Genomic DNA, 16,341 nt, shown 5'->3' with positions numbered 1-16,341 from the left:
TAGGAACCCCAAATTTGGATATGTTCCACTGTGTTAGCACACCAAATTTGGGGGTCCTAGCACCAAGTGGCCCCGAGATACGGAGCCCCAAAGTTGGGTCGCAAAATGTCATTCTCTGCTCTGCAGACACTTCTAGACGCAAACGCGGTAAAACGTGGCTAAACGGGCGTTTCTAAATGCTGGTTTCAGCTTTTAAAAATGTGTTTAGCAGAGTTTGCACCAGCATCTCGTGTGCATGAGGTCTTAGTATTAAAAATGTGTCATGTTTAAAATTCCCCGCTATACCAGGCTCAGCTACCACCGCGACACTTCACATCTCTAGTCATAGACAATGAGGCACAGCGGCATAGCTCTTCATAGCTTTCCTAGCCCGGGCCGCAGTCAGACCCGTTATCTAAACACACCAGGAGAAAGCGAAACCAACAATCCACTTCCGTATACTGCAAGGCAAAACTAATCAACCTCCGCAGACCATTTACACATCCTGTTCCTGCCAACCCTCGGTCTGGAAGCTCTGCGACCAGTTCGCTTGCACTTTGCTGGTACGAGGGCTGCTGGCCAGGATGGTGCTGGTATAAAATCACTAAAAAAAAAAAACACAAGTCAGTAGCCTGAAAATGACCCCAGAAGAAGGCTATATCGCTCCAGCAGTGCAGTGATCGGCTCTCGGCTGCTGTAGCCTGATCTTCCTAAGCGCCAGTTCAAATCTTCGGAGAGAGATGAGAGTCGGAGGTGTGTGGAGTGCAGTGTGCAGTATTGTCCATACTCTGCTCCTGGGCGGGGTGCGGGCCAACACAGGTATAGCAAGGCCATTTACTTCACTGAATCAAAAACTCCTCTTGTCATTCTTTAAGTGAAATGCTTGTTTTCATCTTTCCATCCTGTAGTCATACTTGTCTCCATGTATGTCATGTTATCATGGCAATTCTCACGTGGATTTTCTGATGGTAACAACAGTGCACAATGCAGGTGACATACTCTCTCTGATTTGAGGGACTGTCCCTGATTTGGAGCAATGTCCCTCATTTGGTCTGATCTATAGAGTTGTATATAAAATGCACTTTTTATCTTTCAAAAAGTGTTTTCCAGCGCTAAACCTTTCATCTGATTTCTAAATTGCTGCATTTGTAAATTCCAAAAGTCAATATAAAGGAATAGTAGTGGTAAAAAAACACTTGCGGGTTTAACCAATCCTTCTTCCTTCCTTTTTTTTTTTTTTTTTTTTTTTTTTATACAATTCTCCTGTAAGAGGGCGTGGCAGGAGGTGTGTCCTATGCCTACATACTTTTGCTGATAGGTGTCCCTCATTCCCATCTCAAAAAGTTGGGAGATATGTGTATGTGATCTCCATATGAAGCCCTTGTGACATTTAGAGATGCGCTTGGGTATCCTCCGTACTCAACTCTAGCTGGTCGCCCACTTTTCATTAAGACCCCTCTCACACTGGGGCTGCGGCCGCTAGTTTTTCCCATAGCATCGCTTTTCAGCTGCTAGTGGGGCGCTTTTAACCCCAAAAGTAGGGGGTTAAAAACTCCAGTGTTGCAGCGCTTGCGAATCACTTTTCAGGCGCTTTCAAAGCGCTGCCCATTCATTCCAATGGGCAGAGGCGTTTTGGTGAGCGCTAAATACAGCGCTCCCAAACCGCCCCAAAGATGCTGCTTGCAGGACATTTCAGAACATCCCGAAAGCGCACACCGCCCAGTGTGAAAAGTCACACGAGTGAATGGGAGGCGGCTTTCAGGCGCTTAGCAGAGGCTATTTCCAGCACTAAAACGCCTGAAAACCGCCCCAGTGTGAAAAGGGTCTTAAAGTGTTACTAAACCCAGGACCCTGCATTCACTATATCTGGTCTCCCACAGTACACACAATGTGGAAATGCAATTATTTTTAATAAATATAAACTGCTAAATACCTTTTCTCATCAGCAGTTAGAGCAGTCTTGTGACTTCTATCAGTGTTCAGCCAAGCACTGGTTAAAGCTTGTAGGAGGAGTTGTCTGACTGTCCTATCAAACTGCAAGACCCCTGACCCTCTGTTTAGAAAATAGACTCCCAGAAGTTGGTGTGTAAATCGCCATCATCCCTAGAAAACTTTGAAGACGAACGACCTCGAAATTGGGATTTTAAGGGCAATTTTTGACAAAAAATTATATAGGAAAATTTCAATAAAGTATTAAATGTAATAATACACATGGATTGTAAAACCAACAATAGTACAGAATAATAAAAATAGAAATTGACAGAAGTGGTATAATCCCACGACATAAATGAGAACGATCCATGAGTGAGAGTCCAACGCGTTTCAAAAAGTGCAAATATAATTTTTATCAGGGACAATTTGCCACTTCTGAAATGTAAAATATAGTATAAATACATGGAATGTACAAAAATATCACATAATTATGTTTTGGTGTATATAAAACACCTAACAATACAGTCAGAAAACTTACATGTCAAAAATACATTAACTAGGATAGAACTTCCTCAATGCCATAGATCGTCCAAGAGGCCTGCTTTTAGCCTTTCAATCATACAAAGGAACCAAAGGATGTGAAAATCCAAATGGGCATCAAAATATGAAGAAAATGAAAAAAATCTTGGAGGACATTGACCATAGAGAGACAGAAAAAATAGCTTATAAAATGTATCCAAATAGAGTATATAATATGTATATGTCTCAGAGAGGCAAACCAAAATCCCAAGCAAAGGCATCCAAGGGGAAGAGCAAATAGTCCAGGTATTGCACTGAAACCAGAGGCAACTTCACCAGAGGGACCTGCACCAACTGATGAACACCTTTTTTTGTTTCACACGTCTTTATGAACATCTTATGCCAAGGTCTGCTCCCCGAGAGAAACCCCACAATGAGGGAGGGGAGAAGACACATTTTAGCTGCTTTAATAAAGGACTATGTCAAAAACCTATGTACTGTTTTCATTTATTTTTGACACCTTTTTGGGTAAATGAGTAGATGTACAATGTACCCCTTACTCATTCACATAAAGTGGGAGGTAGGGATCTGGGGGCCCACTCCTTAAAGGGGTCTTCCAGATTCCGATAAGCCCCCTGCCTGCAGACCCCCACAACCATCGCCCAGGGTTGTGGGCAAGAGGCCCTTGTCACCATCAACATGGGGACAAGGTGCTTTGGGGTGGGGGGGGGGCGCGTTTTTTTAATGCATGATTCAGCAAAAAATAAAAACGGACAGGGGTTCTAATCTATCTAAAACGAAAAAAAAAAAAAGTTTGCCTTTAGTTTATACTTTAAAGTGTTACTAAACCCACAACAGTAAAATCAGTTTGCATATGCAGTAAAAATTGAGTACTGTCCGTTAACCCACATATGCAGTAAAGCATGCTTGTTATACTCACTATGGAACCTAAGGGGATAATCCTTCACATTGTGTAAAAAGGCTGTTTGAGCCCGTCTTCTCTGATCCTCCCCTTCTTCCACTGTCCCTTGATAATTTCCTGAGTGCATGTGATCAGCACTGTCCAAACAGAGGATCAGGGAAGAAGAACAACCTCGAAATTGGGATTTTAATGGCAATTTTTGAAAAAAAATATATAGGAAAATTTCAATAAAATATTAAATTTATTAATACACATAGGATTGTAAAACCAACAATAGTACAGAATAATAAAAATAGAAATTGACAGAAGTGGTAGCCTCCACCGCCTCTTGGCTTTCTGAGGGGTGGACACAGCAAAGGCAAAAGTGCTGCTTCTGCAAGAGAAAAGCTTGTCCCTTCACTCCCAGGTGGAGACTCGATCGAAGAAAAGTCCTTCAATTCATGTTTGCATTAGGGTGGTGGGGAAGATGGCAGCTGCTTTTGATGCAGTCCTGCATGCCCAGTTCAACTTCAGAGCTCTACAATTCAATACCCTATCAATATAGAACAAACATCAGGACTACTGGTATGTATCTGCATATCATGTCAATGCATATAACTCCAAGGCCAGGCTGGCTCTGTAATAGTGGATATCTATGCGGATGCTAGAAATGTATTTATTTTTCTTCTAATGACTTAACGTTAGTAAAGCTTCCCTTTTTTTTTTTTTTTTTTCTTTAAAATAAAATACATGTTATACTTACCTGCTCTTACCAGAGCAGCCCTGATCCTCATCTTTGTGGGTCCTCTGCTTCTGGCTTCTAAACCCCCCTGCCCAGTAGGAAGCCGCTTCCTGTGGTGGCCACTTGTGCGTGCTCAATCCCAAGCCAGACTGTTTGCATCTTTTCAGACACACAGCCTGGCTTGAAAAACGTAAAATGGTTCCCTCTGCTCTCAGCCAAGCCTGGATGGCTATTTGTCGTGCTTTGGAGGTCATCAGAGGAACAGATGTTAATCAATATTCTGTAACTTTGCCCATTTTGGCTGGCTCTCCTATACAGGTCTGTCTGCCTTCAGGGTATCCCCATCAGGGTGCAGTTGGACAATGCTACAGTGGTGGCGTACATCAACCATCAAGGTGGGACAAGGAGTTGCGTTGTTCAGAAGAAGCGTACCTGCTCTTGTCTTGGACAGAACTTCACGTTCCAGCCCTCCTAACTATACACCACCTCAGTGTGGAAAATTGGCAGGTGGATTTTTTACCCTGTTGTCTAAACCCACTTATTTTTTTATAAGCCCTCAGTGCACATCCACTGCCTTTTTTTCACACACACATAGCAAGGCAATGCATGTGTAAAGGTCTTTTAATTATTTTTTAATTCTTTCTCTTTTAATGTAATTTTTTTTTTTTTTTGCTTCAAGTCATTAGGAGCAAGACTAAGCATATGTTCGAGAGAAATACCTCATGTGGCAACACAAATTTTCCTCATCTGTTGGCTTTTAACCCAGCAAGAAAAAGTAGAGAGGATTTCTCAGTGCTGGATTAACTGTTCTTGGCAAGACTGGGCACAGATGTCTGGACATCCCTTTAATGTACCAGATAAAAGGCTTGCTTCAATTTTTATTTCTTATTTTTTTGCAGATTTACTTCTTTTTAATGCACCACAGTGCACAACATGTGTTGTGATGTTCTTCAGTTTGGCTGTGTTGTTACACTTCTGTAACAGTACATTGTTCAAAATTAATGGCATCGTACCTCATTGCATGTGCTACCATGCTTTGCGGTAAAGCTCAGTAAAACTGAAGTTTTTATGGGTGTTACTGTAACACCCTGGTATAAAAAAAGTCCTTAAAGCAGTTGTATACCGGCAAAACAAAACAAACCTGTAAGGGAAAGACCTAATGTGCTGGTATGCACCACAGGTATGGAATACCTTAGAATGAGGACCCCAAATCGCATCCTGGTCAACGCAGAGGGAGCTGACATTTTCCCCTCTGCGTTTCTTTCGGGTTCGTGGTGCCAGCGCTGTGAGTGGCCAGGCCGTTGCTCCCGCGCATGCATGCGGGAGTCCTCAATTCCGGCAAGGGCCGGCACAATACGCTGGACCTTCGCCGGACCTTTACTGCGCATGCGCCGCTGACGTCAGCGGCTGCATGCAGGGTGACTATCTCCTAAACCATGTAGGTTTAGGAGATATTCATTTTACCTACAGGTAAGCCTTATTATAGGCTTACCTGTGGGTAAAAATGTCAAAAGGGTGTATACAACCACTTTAAGTGGACTTTAACTCTAGAAGTGAAGATTTGCTAGGTTATAGGGAATATCTTGATATAACACCTGTTACCACAGTACCCTTTAGAAATGTACTTTTCGCCTGAAATTTCTTCTGAAAAATATCAGTGCACTCCTGTGCCTGCAGTCCCATAGCTGTATATCTGAAGTGTGAAATCCAAGTCACTGCTGCCTCTGATGGTCCATCTTAGGACAGTACAGAACAAGGCATGGTAAATCAGTATTGGGGAAAGATCAGCTGCAGAGAGACTGTAGGCAATACTGCAGCCTTTTTTACATGTTTGAAAGCAGTTTTGTGTTAACCAAAAAGTAAGGGTGAGGTCTAAAAAGGGGACGTACTAAACTGCATATTGGGATGATTGGATTATTGGCTGCAATACTGAGAACTCTCACTAGATGTCAGTGTACTATATACACATATACATGGTAATGACTCTGTTGTTTCTCAAAATATGTTATTCTTTCCTGCAGTGCTTGATACAATGTTGCAAGAAGCAGTTGCTAATGTTTAACTCTTCACTTGCTGATATATATGCAGCTGTACAACAGGATACAGAAGTAATGTAAAAATTACATTTGACCTGTTTTTGATGGGAATATGGGTAGAATGTTAACACCCGACAATGAACATATTTAACCCATTACTAATAATAATATGCATACACTTTTTCTACATGGGTTGAATATTGTAGTTAGACATACATAGGAATATATTAAACCTATTTCTGATATAAATATGTATATAATTATTTTTCTACATGAGGATTATTGGTGGAATATTGTTTATAAATATACATAGCAACATATTAAACCTATTTCTGATATGAAAATACATATAATTATTTTTCTACATGGGGATTATTGGTGGAATATTTATAAATATACATAGCAACATATTGAACCCATTTATGATATGAATATGCATGGAGATTATTGGAATATTGTTTATAAATATACATAGCAACATATTTAACCCATTTATGATATGAATATGCATGTAATTATTTTTTTTTCATGGGGATTATTGGTGGAATATTGTTTATAAATATACATAGCAACATATTAAACCTATTTCTGATATGAAAATACATATAATTATTTTTCTACATGGGGATTATTGGTGGAATATTTATAAATATACATAGCAACATATTTAACCCATTTATGATATGAATATGCATGGAGATTATTGGTGGAATATTGTTTATAAATATACATAGCAACATATTTAACCCATTTATGATATGAATATGCATGTAATTATTTTTTTTCATGGGGATTATTGGTGGAATATTGTTTATAAATATACATAGCAACATATTAAACCTATTTCTGATATGAAAATGCATATAATTATTTTTCTGCATGGGGATTATTGGTGGAATATTTATAAATATACATATCATAAATGGGTTAAATATGTTGCTATGAATATGCATGTAATTATTTTTCTGCATGGAGATTATTGGTGGAATATTGTTAATAAATATACATAGCAACATATTAAACCCATTTATGATGAGAATATGCATATAATTATATTTCTACATGGGGATTATTGGTGGAATATTGTTTATAAATATACATAGCTACATATTAAACCCATTTCTGATGAGACTATGCATATAATTATATTTCTATATGGGGATTATTGGTGGAATATTGTTTATACATAGCAAGATATTTAACCCATTTATGATATGAATATGCATGTAATTATTTTTCTACATGGGGATTATTGGTGGAATATTGTTTATAAATATACATGGCAACATATTAAACCAATTTCTGATGAGAATATGCATATAATTATATTTCTACATGGAGATTATGGGTGGAATATTGTTTATAAATATACATAGCAACATTGAACCTATTTCTGACTGGTTCATTTTTATGAAGGTGAGCCGATCAACCAAGTCTGTGGACAGGCGCACTCTGATCAGTTATAAAGCCTCCAGCAGCACTGAATGTGTGTTCAGATAGAACGCTTGATGCAGGACAGGCCAGTAGCTCAATTGCATACTGTGCAAGCTCTGGCCAGTGATCCATCCTCAAGACCCAGTGACCCAGTGGATTTTCGGTTGGAAAGGTCTCCAAGTCTGATCTTGCCTAGGGTATTCCTGCACCATGTAAATCAGACGCTAGCGATGGTTGCTGGAACCAATCAGACCTTGGGGCTGCGGATGAAAAAATTGTCTGAACGCATCGGTCAGACGGCCACCTTCTCCACCGCTCCTTCTATGACTGACTGAAGCAGCAACGCGTCCAGGAGGACCAGGAAATTGTAGCCTCCCAGGCTCTGGAAATGCATTGCACAAACCTTTCTGCAAGGCCTCCCGAAGATGTTTCATCCTCTGCTCCCTCTGCGAAGGCTGTTTAAGTGTTTAAGCTGTATAACCTTACCCTTTTAATGTGGATCAAGAAGGGTTGCCAGCCAGTATTGATCCATCTGCTTGATACCAGGAACACAAGGGTCCTTTCACAGGCTTTGCAAGATCAGGGAGGCCATGCAGCGTAGGTTTGCTGAGGCATTCGGTCCGGAGTCCTCTGGGTCACTAAGGACGACATGATCCGCAGCCACCTCCTCCAAGCCACCTACAAGTCCATGGGTTTCTGGGGACTGAAAACGATCCCTTGAAGGCTGATGCTGAGTGCCAGGCTCCACCTCCATGCTGACACAATCCTCCTCCTCCTCCTTCTCCTTCTCCTCTTCCTGTGTCATAGGCGGGCCTGCAGGAATAATGTCTGGATAAAGGGGTCGTTGGGAGTTAAGGAAGTCCTCCTCTTCCTCCCTCTGTTCTGCCTCAAGTGCCCTGTCCATTATTCCACGCAGCGTGTGCTCCAACAGGTAGACAAGAGGGACAGTATCACTGATAGATGCACTGTCACCATCCTCGTGGCCTCCTCAAATGGTGATAGGACAGTGCTTGCATCCTTGATCATTAGCCACTGGCGTGGCGCAAAAAGGCCAAGCTCCCCTGACCCTGTCCTGGTGCCATACTCACACAGGTAGTCATTGATGGCCCTCTGCTGCGTTTGCAGCCGCTGCAGCATTGCCAACGTTGAGTTCCACCTGGTGGGCATGTCGCAGATGAGGCGGTTCTTGGGCAGGTTGCATTCCTTTTTGAAGATCAGCCAGCTGAGCACTGGCATTATATGACCGGCAGAAATGCTCACAGACTTTCCTGGCCTGCCTCAGGAGATCCTGTAAGCCCGGGTACCTACACAAGAACCGCTGCACCACCAAATTAAGGACGTGAGCCAAACAGGGAACATGGGTCAAGTGTTCCTGTCGGAGGGCAGAGTAGAGGTTGGTGCCATTGTTGCAAACCACCATTCCTGCCTGAAGCTGTTGTGGCGTCAACCACCTCTGAACCTGCCCCTGCAGAGCAGCCAGAATCTCTGCCCCAGTGTGGCTCCTGTCCTAAGCAGACCAACTCAAGCACCACGTGGCACCTTTTGCTTGCGTAGCCCCTAGAACGCCTACTTGGCACCACTGGTTCCGAGGTCAAATCTGCACAGGAAGAGGCGATAGAGGAAGAAGAAGAGGAGGGGGTGGAGGAGAGAGGTGTGGCAGACTCACCACTACCAGCATTTTGGAGACATGGTGGCGGAACAAGATCCAACATTAATGCACCCTGTCCTGCATCCTTCCCAGCTGACAGCAGGGTTGCGCAGTGCGCCATGAAAGAAAGATAACGTCCATGTCCATGCCTGCTGGACCATGAGTCAGCGGTAATATGCATCTTACCGCTGAGCACCCTGTCCAACGAGGCCAAGACATTGCCTTCCACATGCCGGTAGAGAGCCGGAATGGCCTTCCGAGAAAAAAAATGGCGTTTGGGAACCTGCCACTGAGGTACCGCACATTCCACAAATTCTCGAAAGGGGGCAGAGTCTACCAGCTGAAAAGGCAGTAGTTGGAGTACTAGCAATTTAGCCAAACCTAGCATTCAGCCACTGAGCATGTGGATGGCTGGGACCGAATTTCTTTTGACGGTTTAGCAACTGGGGTAGGGAAGTTTGCCTGCTACAATCAAAATTAGGTTTACCACTAGCAGATGTCCCAAGCACTTGTGGGCAACCTAATTCTACACCTTCATTCCTCTCAGTGCAGGTCTCTGAGAGGACTGGAGGTGTAGTGGGGTTGGAGATCCCAGGTGATGAGGAGCAAGGAGAGGTCCGCCTTGTTCTTTGGTGTGGGTCTTTTAAGTACTGTTGACAACGGACTGCATGGGAGCTCGACAACAGCGGCTGCTGTTTTGGCCATGCTTGATAAGCTTCAGACATATGTTGCAAACAGCAATGGTGCGATCTGCTGCATACATCTCAAAAAAGGCCCACACCAAAGAACTTTTGAAAAAACGCGCAGAGTCAGCAGCGCCCTGCACATGCGGAGCTATGCAGTGTGATGCAGTTGGTTGGCTGTCCTTAACCTGGCCCCTGGAGGGCATCCTGCCTTGTTGGAGATGTGCCTCCTCCTCCTCCTCCTCTCTTCTATCAGGCACACATGTAGAGTCAGTGACCTCATCATCCCCTCCCTCCTCACCACTGGAGCAAACTTGGCAGTATGCTGCTGCTGGGGGAACATGACTGACAGTTTCTTGTCCTTCTTGGGCACCCCCTCTCTCACGTTACTGCCTTCATTATCAACCTGGGTACCATCATCGGAGCCTTCAAAATGCTGCACATCCTCCTGCAGTATGTACCCGACACTGTGGCCAAACAGTTTGGGGGACTCCTCAAGACAAGATGGTGGGGCTATAGGTAAGGAGTGACTGATGTAATTGAGCCGATGGAATAGGCCGCTTTCGCAGCTGCATTGGCAGCCAAACTTGTCTTAGCCTGGGTGACAGAGGATGAGTACGGCTTTGTGATCCACTCTACCAACTCTTCTGCTTGTTGTAGCTCAACACGGCCAGCTGTCGAAAAAAAGCACAAGCGTGCCCCACAGACACGTGCTGAGGATGCACCGTGTCCACGACCAGAACTGTTGGCTGTAGACACAGAGCCTGCTTGCCCTCTTTTAGTGGCCTGTGAGCGTCTGCCTTTCCTTGGTGGCCTTCAAGACATGGAGTAAAATTGGATTAGCAAAACACCGCCTGAAGTTTACTAGAAAAATTTCACCAGGAATGGCCTGCAGTCAGGTATAAGCTTGGCTAGACTAGAATGCAGTGGATATATATATTTTATGCACTGCAGATCACTGAATCATTTGCCTGCCTGAAAGTGTATTTGAATACGTACACCAGGAACGGTCTGCAGTGAGATCTAGCTAAACTGTATACAGTGGATAGAGAGATATACATACATACAGTAAAACCTTGGTTTGCGAGCATAATTCGTTCCAGAAACATGCTTGTAATCCGAAGCACTTGTATATCAAAGCATTTTTTTTTACAGGGTATAAAAGAGAAGAGAGGCACCTCTAAGTATAGCAATAAGTTGCTAAATGTTGTACCGTCATTAAATGTAACCATATTGCTACACTTGGAGGCTCCTCTCTTCTTTTTTATACTCAGCTGTGACATGACGCTTACTCTTATATCAAGACATCGCTTGTATATCAAGGCAAAATTTAATAAAACATTTTGCTTGTTTTGCAGGTACTCTCAAACCAAGGTTTTACTGTGTGTGTATGTGTATACACTGTACACTGCAGCTAACTGAATCAACTGCCTGCCTGAAGTATATTAGAAACAGTACAGCAGGAACGGTCTGCAGTGAGATCTAGCTAACTGAATAAACTGCCTACTCAAAGTAAATGAAATGAAACTCTCCCTCTATCTCTCTCTCTCCGCCAGCAACACACTACACAAGGCCGATGTGCAGGCGGCCTTATATAGTGTGGGGCATGGACTTAACCCCCTGAGCCATAATTGGTCAAAGGCACCCTGCCTTTGGCCAATTATGGCTCTTTGCTGACAGCGCTGTGATTGGCAAAAGCATGCGGGTCATAGTGCATATTTGGCCAATCATCAGCGAGCAATGCACTGCGATGAGTGCATTATGGGGCGTGCCACTCGAATTTGGCGCGAACACCCCATAATGTTCGATATTTGGCGAAGGATCGAATAGCCGATGTTCGAGTCAAACTCATGTTCAACTCGAAGCTCATCCCTATTCCTAGGCATGTTTAACCATGGCATTTCACCCAAGAAAAATAATTATGTGGCTATTCATCTCATAAATAGGTTAAATATGTTATTGTAAATGATATTCCAGTCATAATCAACTTAAAAAACAATAACTTTACCCATATTCCTATGAGAAACAGGTAAAAAAAAAATATAGGTTAAACAGGTTCCTATGTATATTTATAAACAATATTCCACCCATAATCCCCATGTAGAAAAATAATTATACGCATTTTCATATCAGAAATAGGTTTACTATGTTGCTATGTATATTTATAAACAATATTCCACCAATAATCCCCATGTAGAAATATAATTGTATGCATATTCTCATCAGAAATGGGTTTAATATGTTGCTATGTATATTTATAAACAATATTCCACCAATATTCCCCATGTAGAAAAATAATTACATGCATATTCATATCATAAATGGGTTAAATATGTTGCTATGTATATTTATAAACAATATTCCACCAATAATCCCCATGTAGAAAAATAATTATATACATATTAATATCAGAAATAGGTTTAATATATTCCTATGTATGTCTAACTACAATATTCCACCCATAATCCCCTTGTAGAAAAAAGTATATGCATATTATTATTATTAGTAGTAATGGGTTAAGTATGTTCATTGTCGGGTTTTAACATGATATTCCTCCAATAATCCCCATGAGAAATAATAATTCTACCCATATTCTACCCATATTCCCATCAAAAACAGGTCAAATGTAATTTTTACATTACTTCTGTATCCTGTTGTACAGCTGCATATATATCAGCAAGTGAAGAGTTAAACATTAGCAACTGCTTCTTGCAACATTGTATCAAGCACTGCAGGAAAGAATAACATATTTTGAGAAACAGAGTCATTACCATGTATATAGTACACTGACATCTAGTGAGAGTTCTCAGTATTGCAGCCAATAATCCAATCATCCCATCATCCCAATATGCAGTTTAGTACGTCCCTCTAAAAAGCACACTTGGGAGTTGAAATAAAAACAAGGCCTAATATGTGCACTTGGAAGGTTATGTGAAACTTTATTTAAGGTTTTAAGGTTTATATGTCTATATAGTGTATTCTAATTCTAGATTTAATGAGAGGTTTTTTTTTTTTATTATTATTATTATTTAGATAAGAATTGTACATATCTAAGCCAAGGATTTACAACTGCTGAAACAAAAGACCATTGCTTCTGTCATAAGGCAGAATGGAATTTCAAGCAGGCATGGTCAACTATCCAGGTAAAGTTGATTTTATTCAGTTATTTAGCACACACGCACACATGGGCCAGGTTGCCAGGAAGTCAGTTAAGCGATCGATATGTCTTTGGATTGTGAGAGAAAAGCAAAGTGTTCTAGTAAGGTGACTTGTTTGATTCAGGAGGATTTGTATAGACTTGTATATGGAGGAGTAGTGCAGAAATAAGTCATACATTTCCATCATTTCATTTTGCATCACAGTAGTTACAAAATCAACTTTCTCATGATTGTAGGTACTAGATCTGCATGATTCTGGCCAAAATGAGAATCACGATTTTTTTGCTTAGAATAAAGATCACAATTCTTGCAGCATAACATTATCTTTCACATTATACAAAAAAATTGGGCTAACTTTACTGTTTAGTTTTTTATTCATTAAAATGTGTTTTTTGCTCAAAAAATTGCGCTTGAAAGATTGCTGCGCAAATACAGTGTGACATGAAGTATTGCAACAACTGCCATTTTATTCTCTAGGGTCTCTGCTAAAAAATGTTATGTGTGTGTGTATATACTGTGTATGTATATATATATATGTATGTATATGTTTGGGTTAATGGTGCCCGTGTTGCGGCGCTGCTAAAACGCTTTTCTGGCATTTCAATGGGCAGGGTGTTTTGGGAGCGGTGTATACACCGCTCCGGCACCGCCCCAAAGATGCTGCTTGCAGGTCTTTTTTTTTCCCGTCCTGCAAGCGGGCACTGCCCCAGTGTGAAACACTGGGGTGGCTTGAGAGGCGCTTTACAGAAGCTATTTTTAGAGCTGAAAAGCGCCCCAGTGTGAAAGGGGTCTAATTGGTACAATGTTTCTCTTTTATCTTTGTCTAAGGCCCCTTTTACACTTGTGCGATTTCGCAGCCACAATTTTGACAAAGCAGTCGTACAACTGTGGATCCAACTTTGCCCTGTGACTTAAAGTCTGACTTCAATGGACAGGGTTCTGACTTTGATCCTTGACAATACCAGGCACTGTCTGGTATGAATCTTTAGGGGGATCTCCACACACAATGTAAAAAAAAACTGGCATGGGTTCCCCCTCCAAGAGCATACAAGGCCCATTGGTCTGGCATGGATTTTAAGGGGAACCTCCAAGCTGAAAAAGCGGCGTGGGGGTCCCCCCCCCCAAAATCCATACCAGACCCTTATCCGAGCACACAGCTGGCAGGTCAGGAAAGGCGGTGGGGACGAGTGAGCGCGCCCCCCCCTCCTGAATCATACCAGGCCGCATGCCCTCAACATGGGGGGTGGGTGCTTTGAGGCAGGGGGGCCCTGCCCCCTTCTCCCACCCCAAAGCACCTTGTCCCCATGTCGATGAGAACAAGGGCCTCTTCCCGACAACCCTGACCATTAGTTGTCTGGGTCTGAGGGCGGGGGGCTTATCGGAATCTGGAAGCCCCCTTTAACAAGGGGGGGCCCCCCACCCTATGTGAATGAGTATCGGGTACATATACCCCTACCCATTCACCTAAAAGAAAAAAAGTGTCAAAAATAAAACACAGTACACATTTTTAAAGTAATTTATTAGGCAGCTCCAGGGTCTCTTCCGACTTCTTCTCCCCTCTCTGGATTTTCTGCCTCCTCCGCTGATGTCTTCTGCCTCTGGTTCTGCTCCCCTCTCCGGGTCTTCTCCGCTGATGTCTTCTAACCCCCTCTCCGGTTCTTCTCCCTCTGTCTGCTGTCCTCTCCGCTATCTTCTCCCACTGTTCTTCTGATGGGGGGGATCACCGGAGGCCCGCTCCTTATGACGTCGCCGCCCATCATGCCCCGGGCAGTGGGGGCAGTGGCACACTGCACACCCGGCATTAGAGCGGTAGAGGGTGTCCAGTCGACATCGTAAGAACAGAGGGAGAAGACAGCGGAGAAGACCCAGCAAAAGAGCGAGAAGATAGCGGAGAAGACCCAACAGAGGGAGAAGAATCAGAGAGGGCTAAAAGACATCAGCGGAGAAGGGAGAAGAACTGGCAGAGGCAGAAGATGTCAGCGGAGGAGGCAAAAGAGCTGGGGAGAGGAGAAGAAGTCAGAAGAGACCCCGGAGCTGCCTAATAAATGACTTTAAAAGCATGTACTGTGTTTTATTTTTGACACTTTTTTTTTTTCCCGGCGAATGGGTAGGGGTACAATGTACCCGATACTTATTCACATAGGGTGGGGGGCCGAGATCTTAGAGCCCTCTTGTTAAAGGGGGCTTCTGGATTCCGATAAGCTCCCCGCCTGCAGACCCCGACAACCAACGGCCAGGGTTGTTGGGAAGAGGCCCTTGTCCTCATCAACATGAGGACAAGGTGCTTTGGGGGGGGGGGGGGCGCTCGCTCGTCCCCACCCACTTTCCTGACCTGCCGGGCTGTGTGCTCGGATAAGGGTCTGCTATAGATTTTGGGGCGTGAGGGTTCCCCTTAAAATCCATGCCAGACCGAAGGGCCTAGTATGCTCTTGGAGGGGGAACCCATGCCGTTTTTACTTTTAAATTTGGTGTGGAGTTCCCCTTCAAGATCATCAGAGCACAAGTCGGATCAGTTAGTACGGCGATCTGACTTTGATCCGACTTCATTGATATTCAAAGTCAAAGTCGGACCAAAGTAGTGCAGGGACTACTTTGAAGTCAGCACAGCTTGAAGTCGTACTAATATGAATGGATGAATGGTAGTCATTGGAAATCATGGGGAACGACTTGTCATATGACTTTGCAGTCCCAAGTCGTAGGACAAGTCATATAAGTGTGAAAGGGGCCTAAGCGGTGTTGACATAAACTTAGCAAGCTGCCTGTTTTTTTGTTTGTTTTTTTTGTCAGCTGTGAGCAGAGAACTCTGCACTAAATCGGGAAAATGCTTTGTTGATTGTGAGGTGGGTAGAATTTCATTTAAGGGGTCCAATCTGGTATGATGGTAGGAAAACAGAATTTCTTACATATACTTAACAAACTAGTCAAAACTTGGAGCGTTTTCCGCTTCCCATGTGAGGGGTGTGATTTCCACTCCCCCCCCCCCCCCCCCCCCATAACCAAAAACCTTTTTAAGTAGACAGAATATATAGAGAAGAGTAGGAACAGGGTGTCCCTGAAAGAGAGAGTAAGAAAGAAGGGTTGAGTAGAGGAACGACCAGGAGTATCCTATCATCTATTTGGGATGCCTGGGCAGAGGGAAATATTACAGTAAGATGCCCTAGGGTTCTCAAATAGCTTAGAATTTTCCAAGGTTACCCTGTAGTTTCGCAACTATGTGCTCTTGTGACATAATCCAGGATATTTTCCTCTTGGCCGCCCTGAATGATTAGGTGGGTTTTTTGCGAGCGTAATTTTGGCTCCCAGGAGGAT

The 16,341-nt window shown here is 43.0% G+C and overlaps 1 protein-coding gene across 1 annotated transcript in view; it reads left to right on the top strand.

Moving 5' to 3' along the window:
• Window positions 1-233: 233 nt before the first annotated feature.
• NEMP2 (nuclear envelope integral membrane protein 2) overlaps window positions 234-16,341 on the top strand; it is an 84,869-nt gene continuing 68,761 nt past the window's right edge. Inside the window, exons 1-2 of the mRNA XM_073633212.1 lie at window positions 234-798; window positions 12,908-13,017. Coding sequence (XP_073489313.1) covers window positions 720-798; window positions 12,908-13,017 — 189 coding nt within the window. The 5' untranslated portion in view covers window positions 234-719. The remainder of the gene's footprint in view (window positions 799-12,907; window positions 13,018-16,341) is intronic.

The sequence above is a fragment of the Aquarana catesbeiana genome, linkage group LG06 (genome assembly GCF_042186555.1).
Source record: "Aquarana catesbeiana isolate 2022-GZ linkage group LG06, ASM4218655v1, whole genome shotgun sequence".
NCBI lineage: Eukaryota > Metazoa > Chordata > Amphibia > Anura > Ranidae > Aquarana > Aquarana catesbeiana.
Note: the sequence above shows the minus strand (reverse complement) of the source record. Positions and strands in the feature narration are given on the sequence as shown.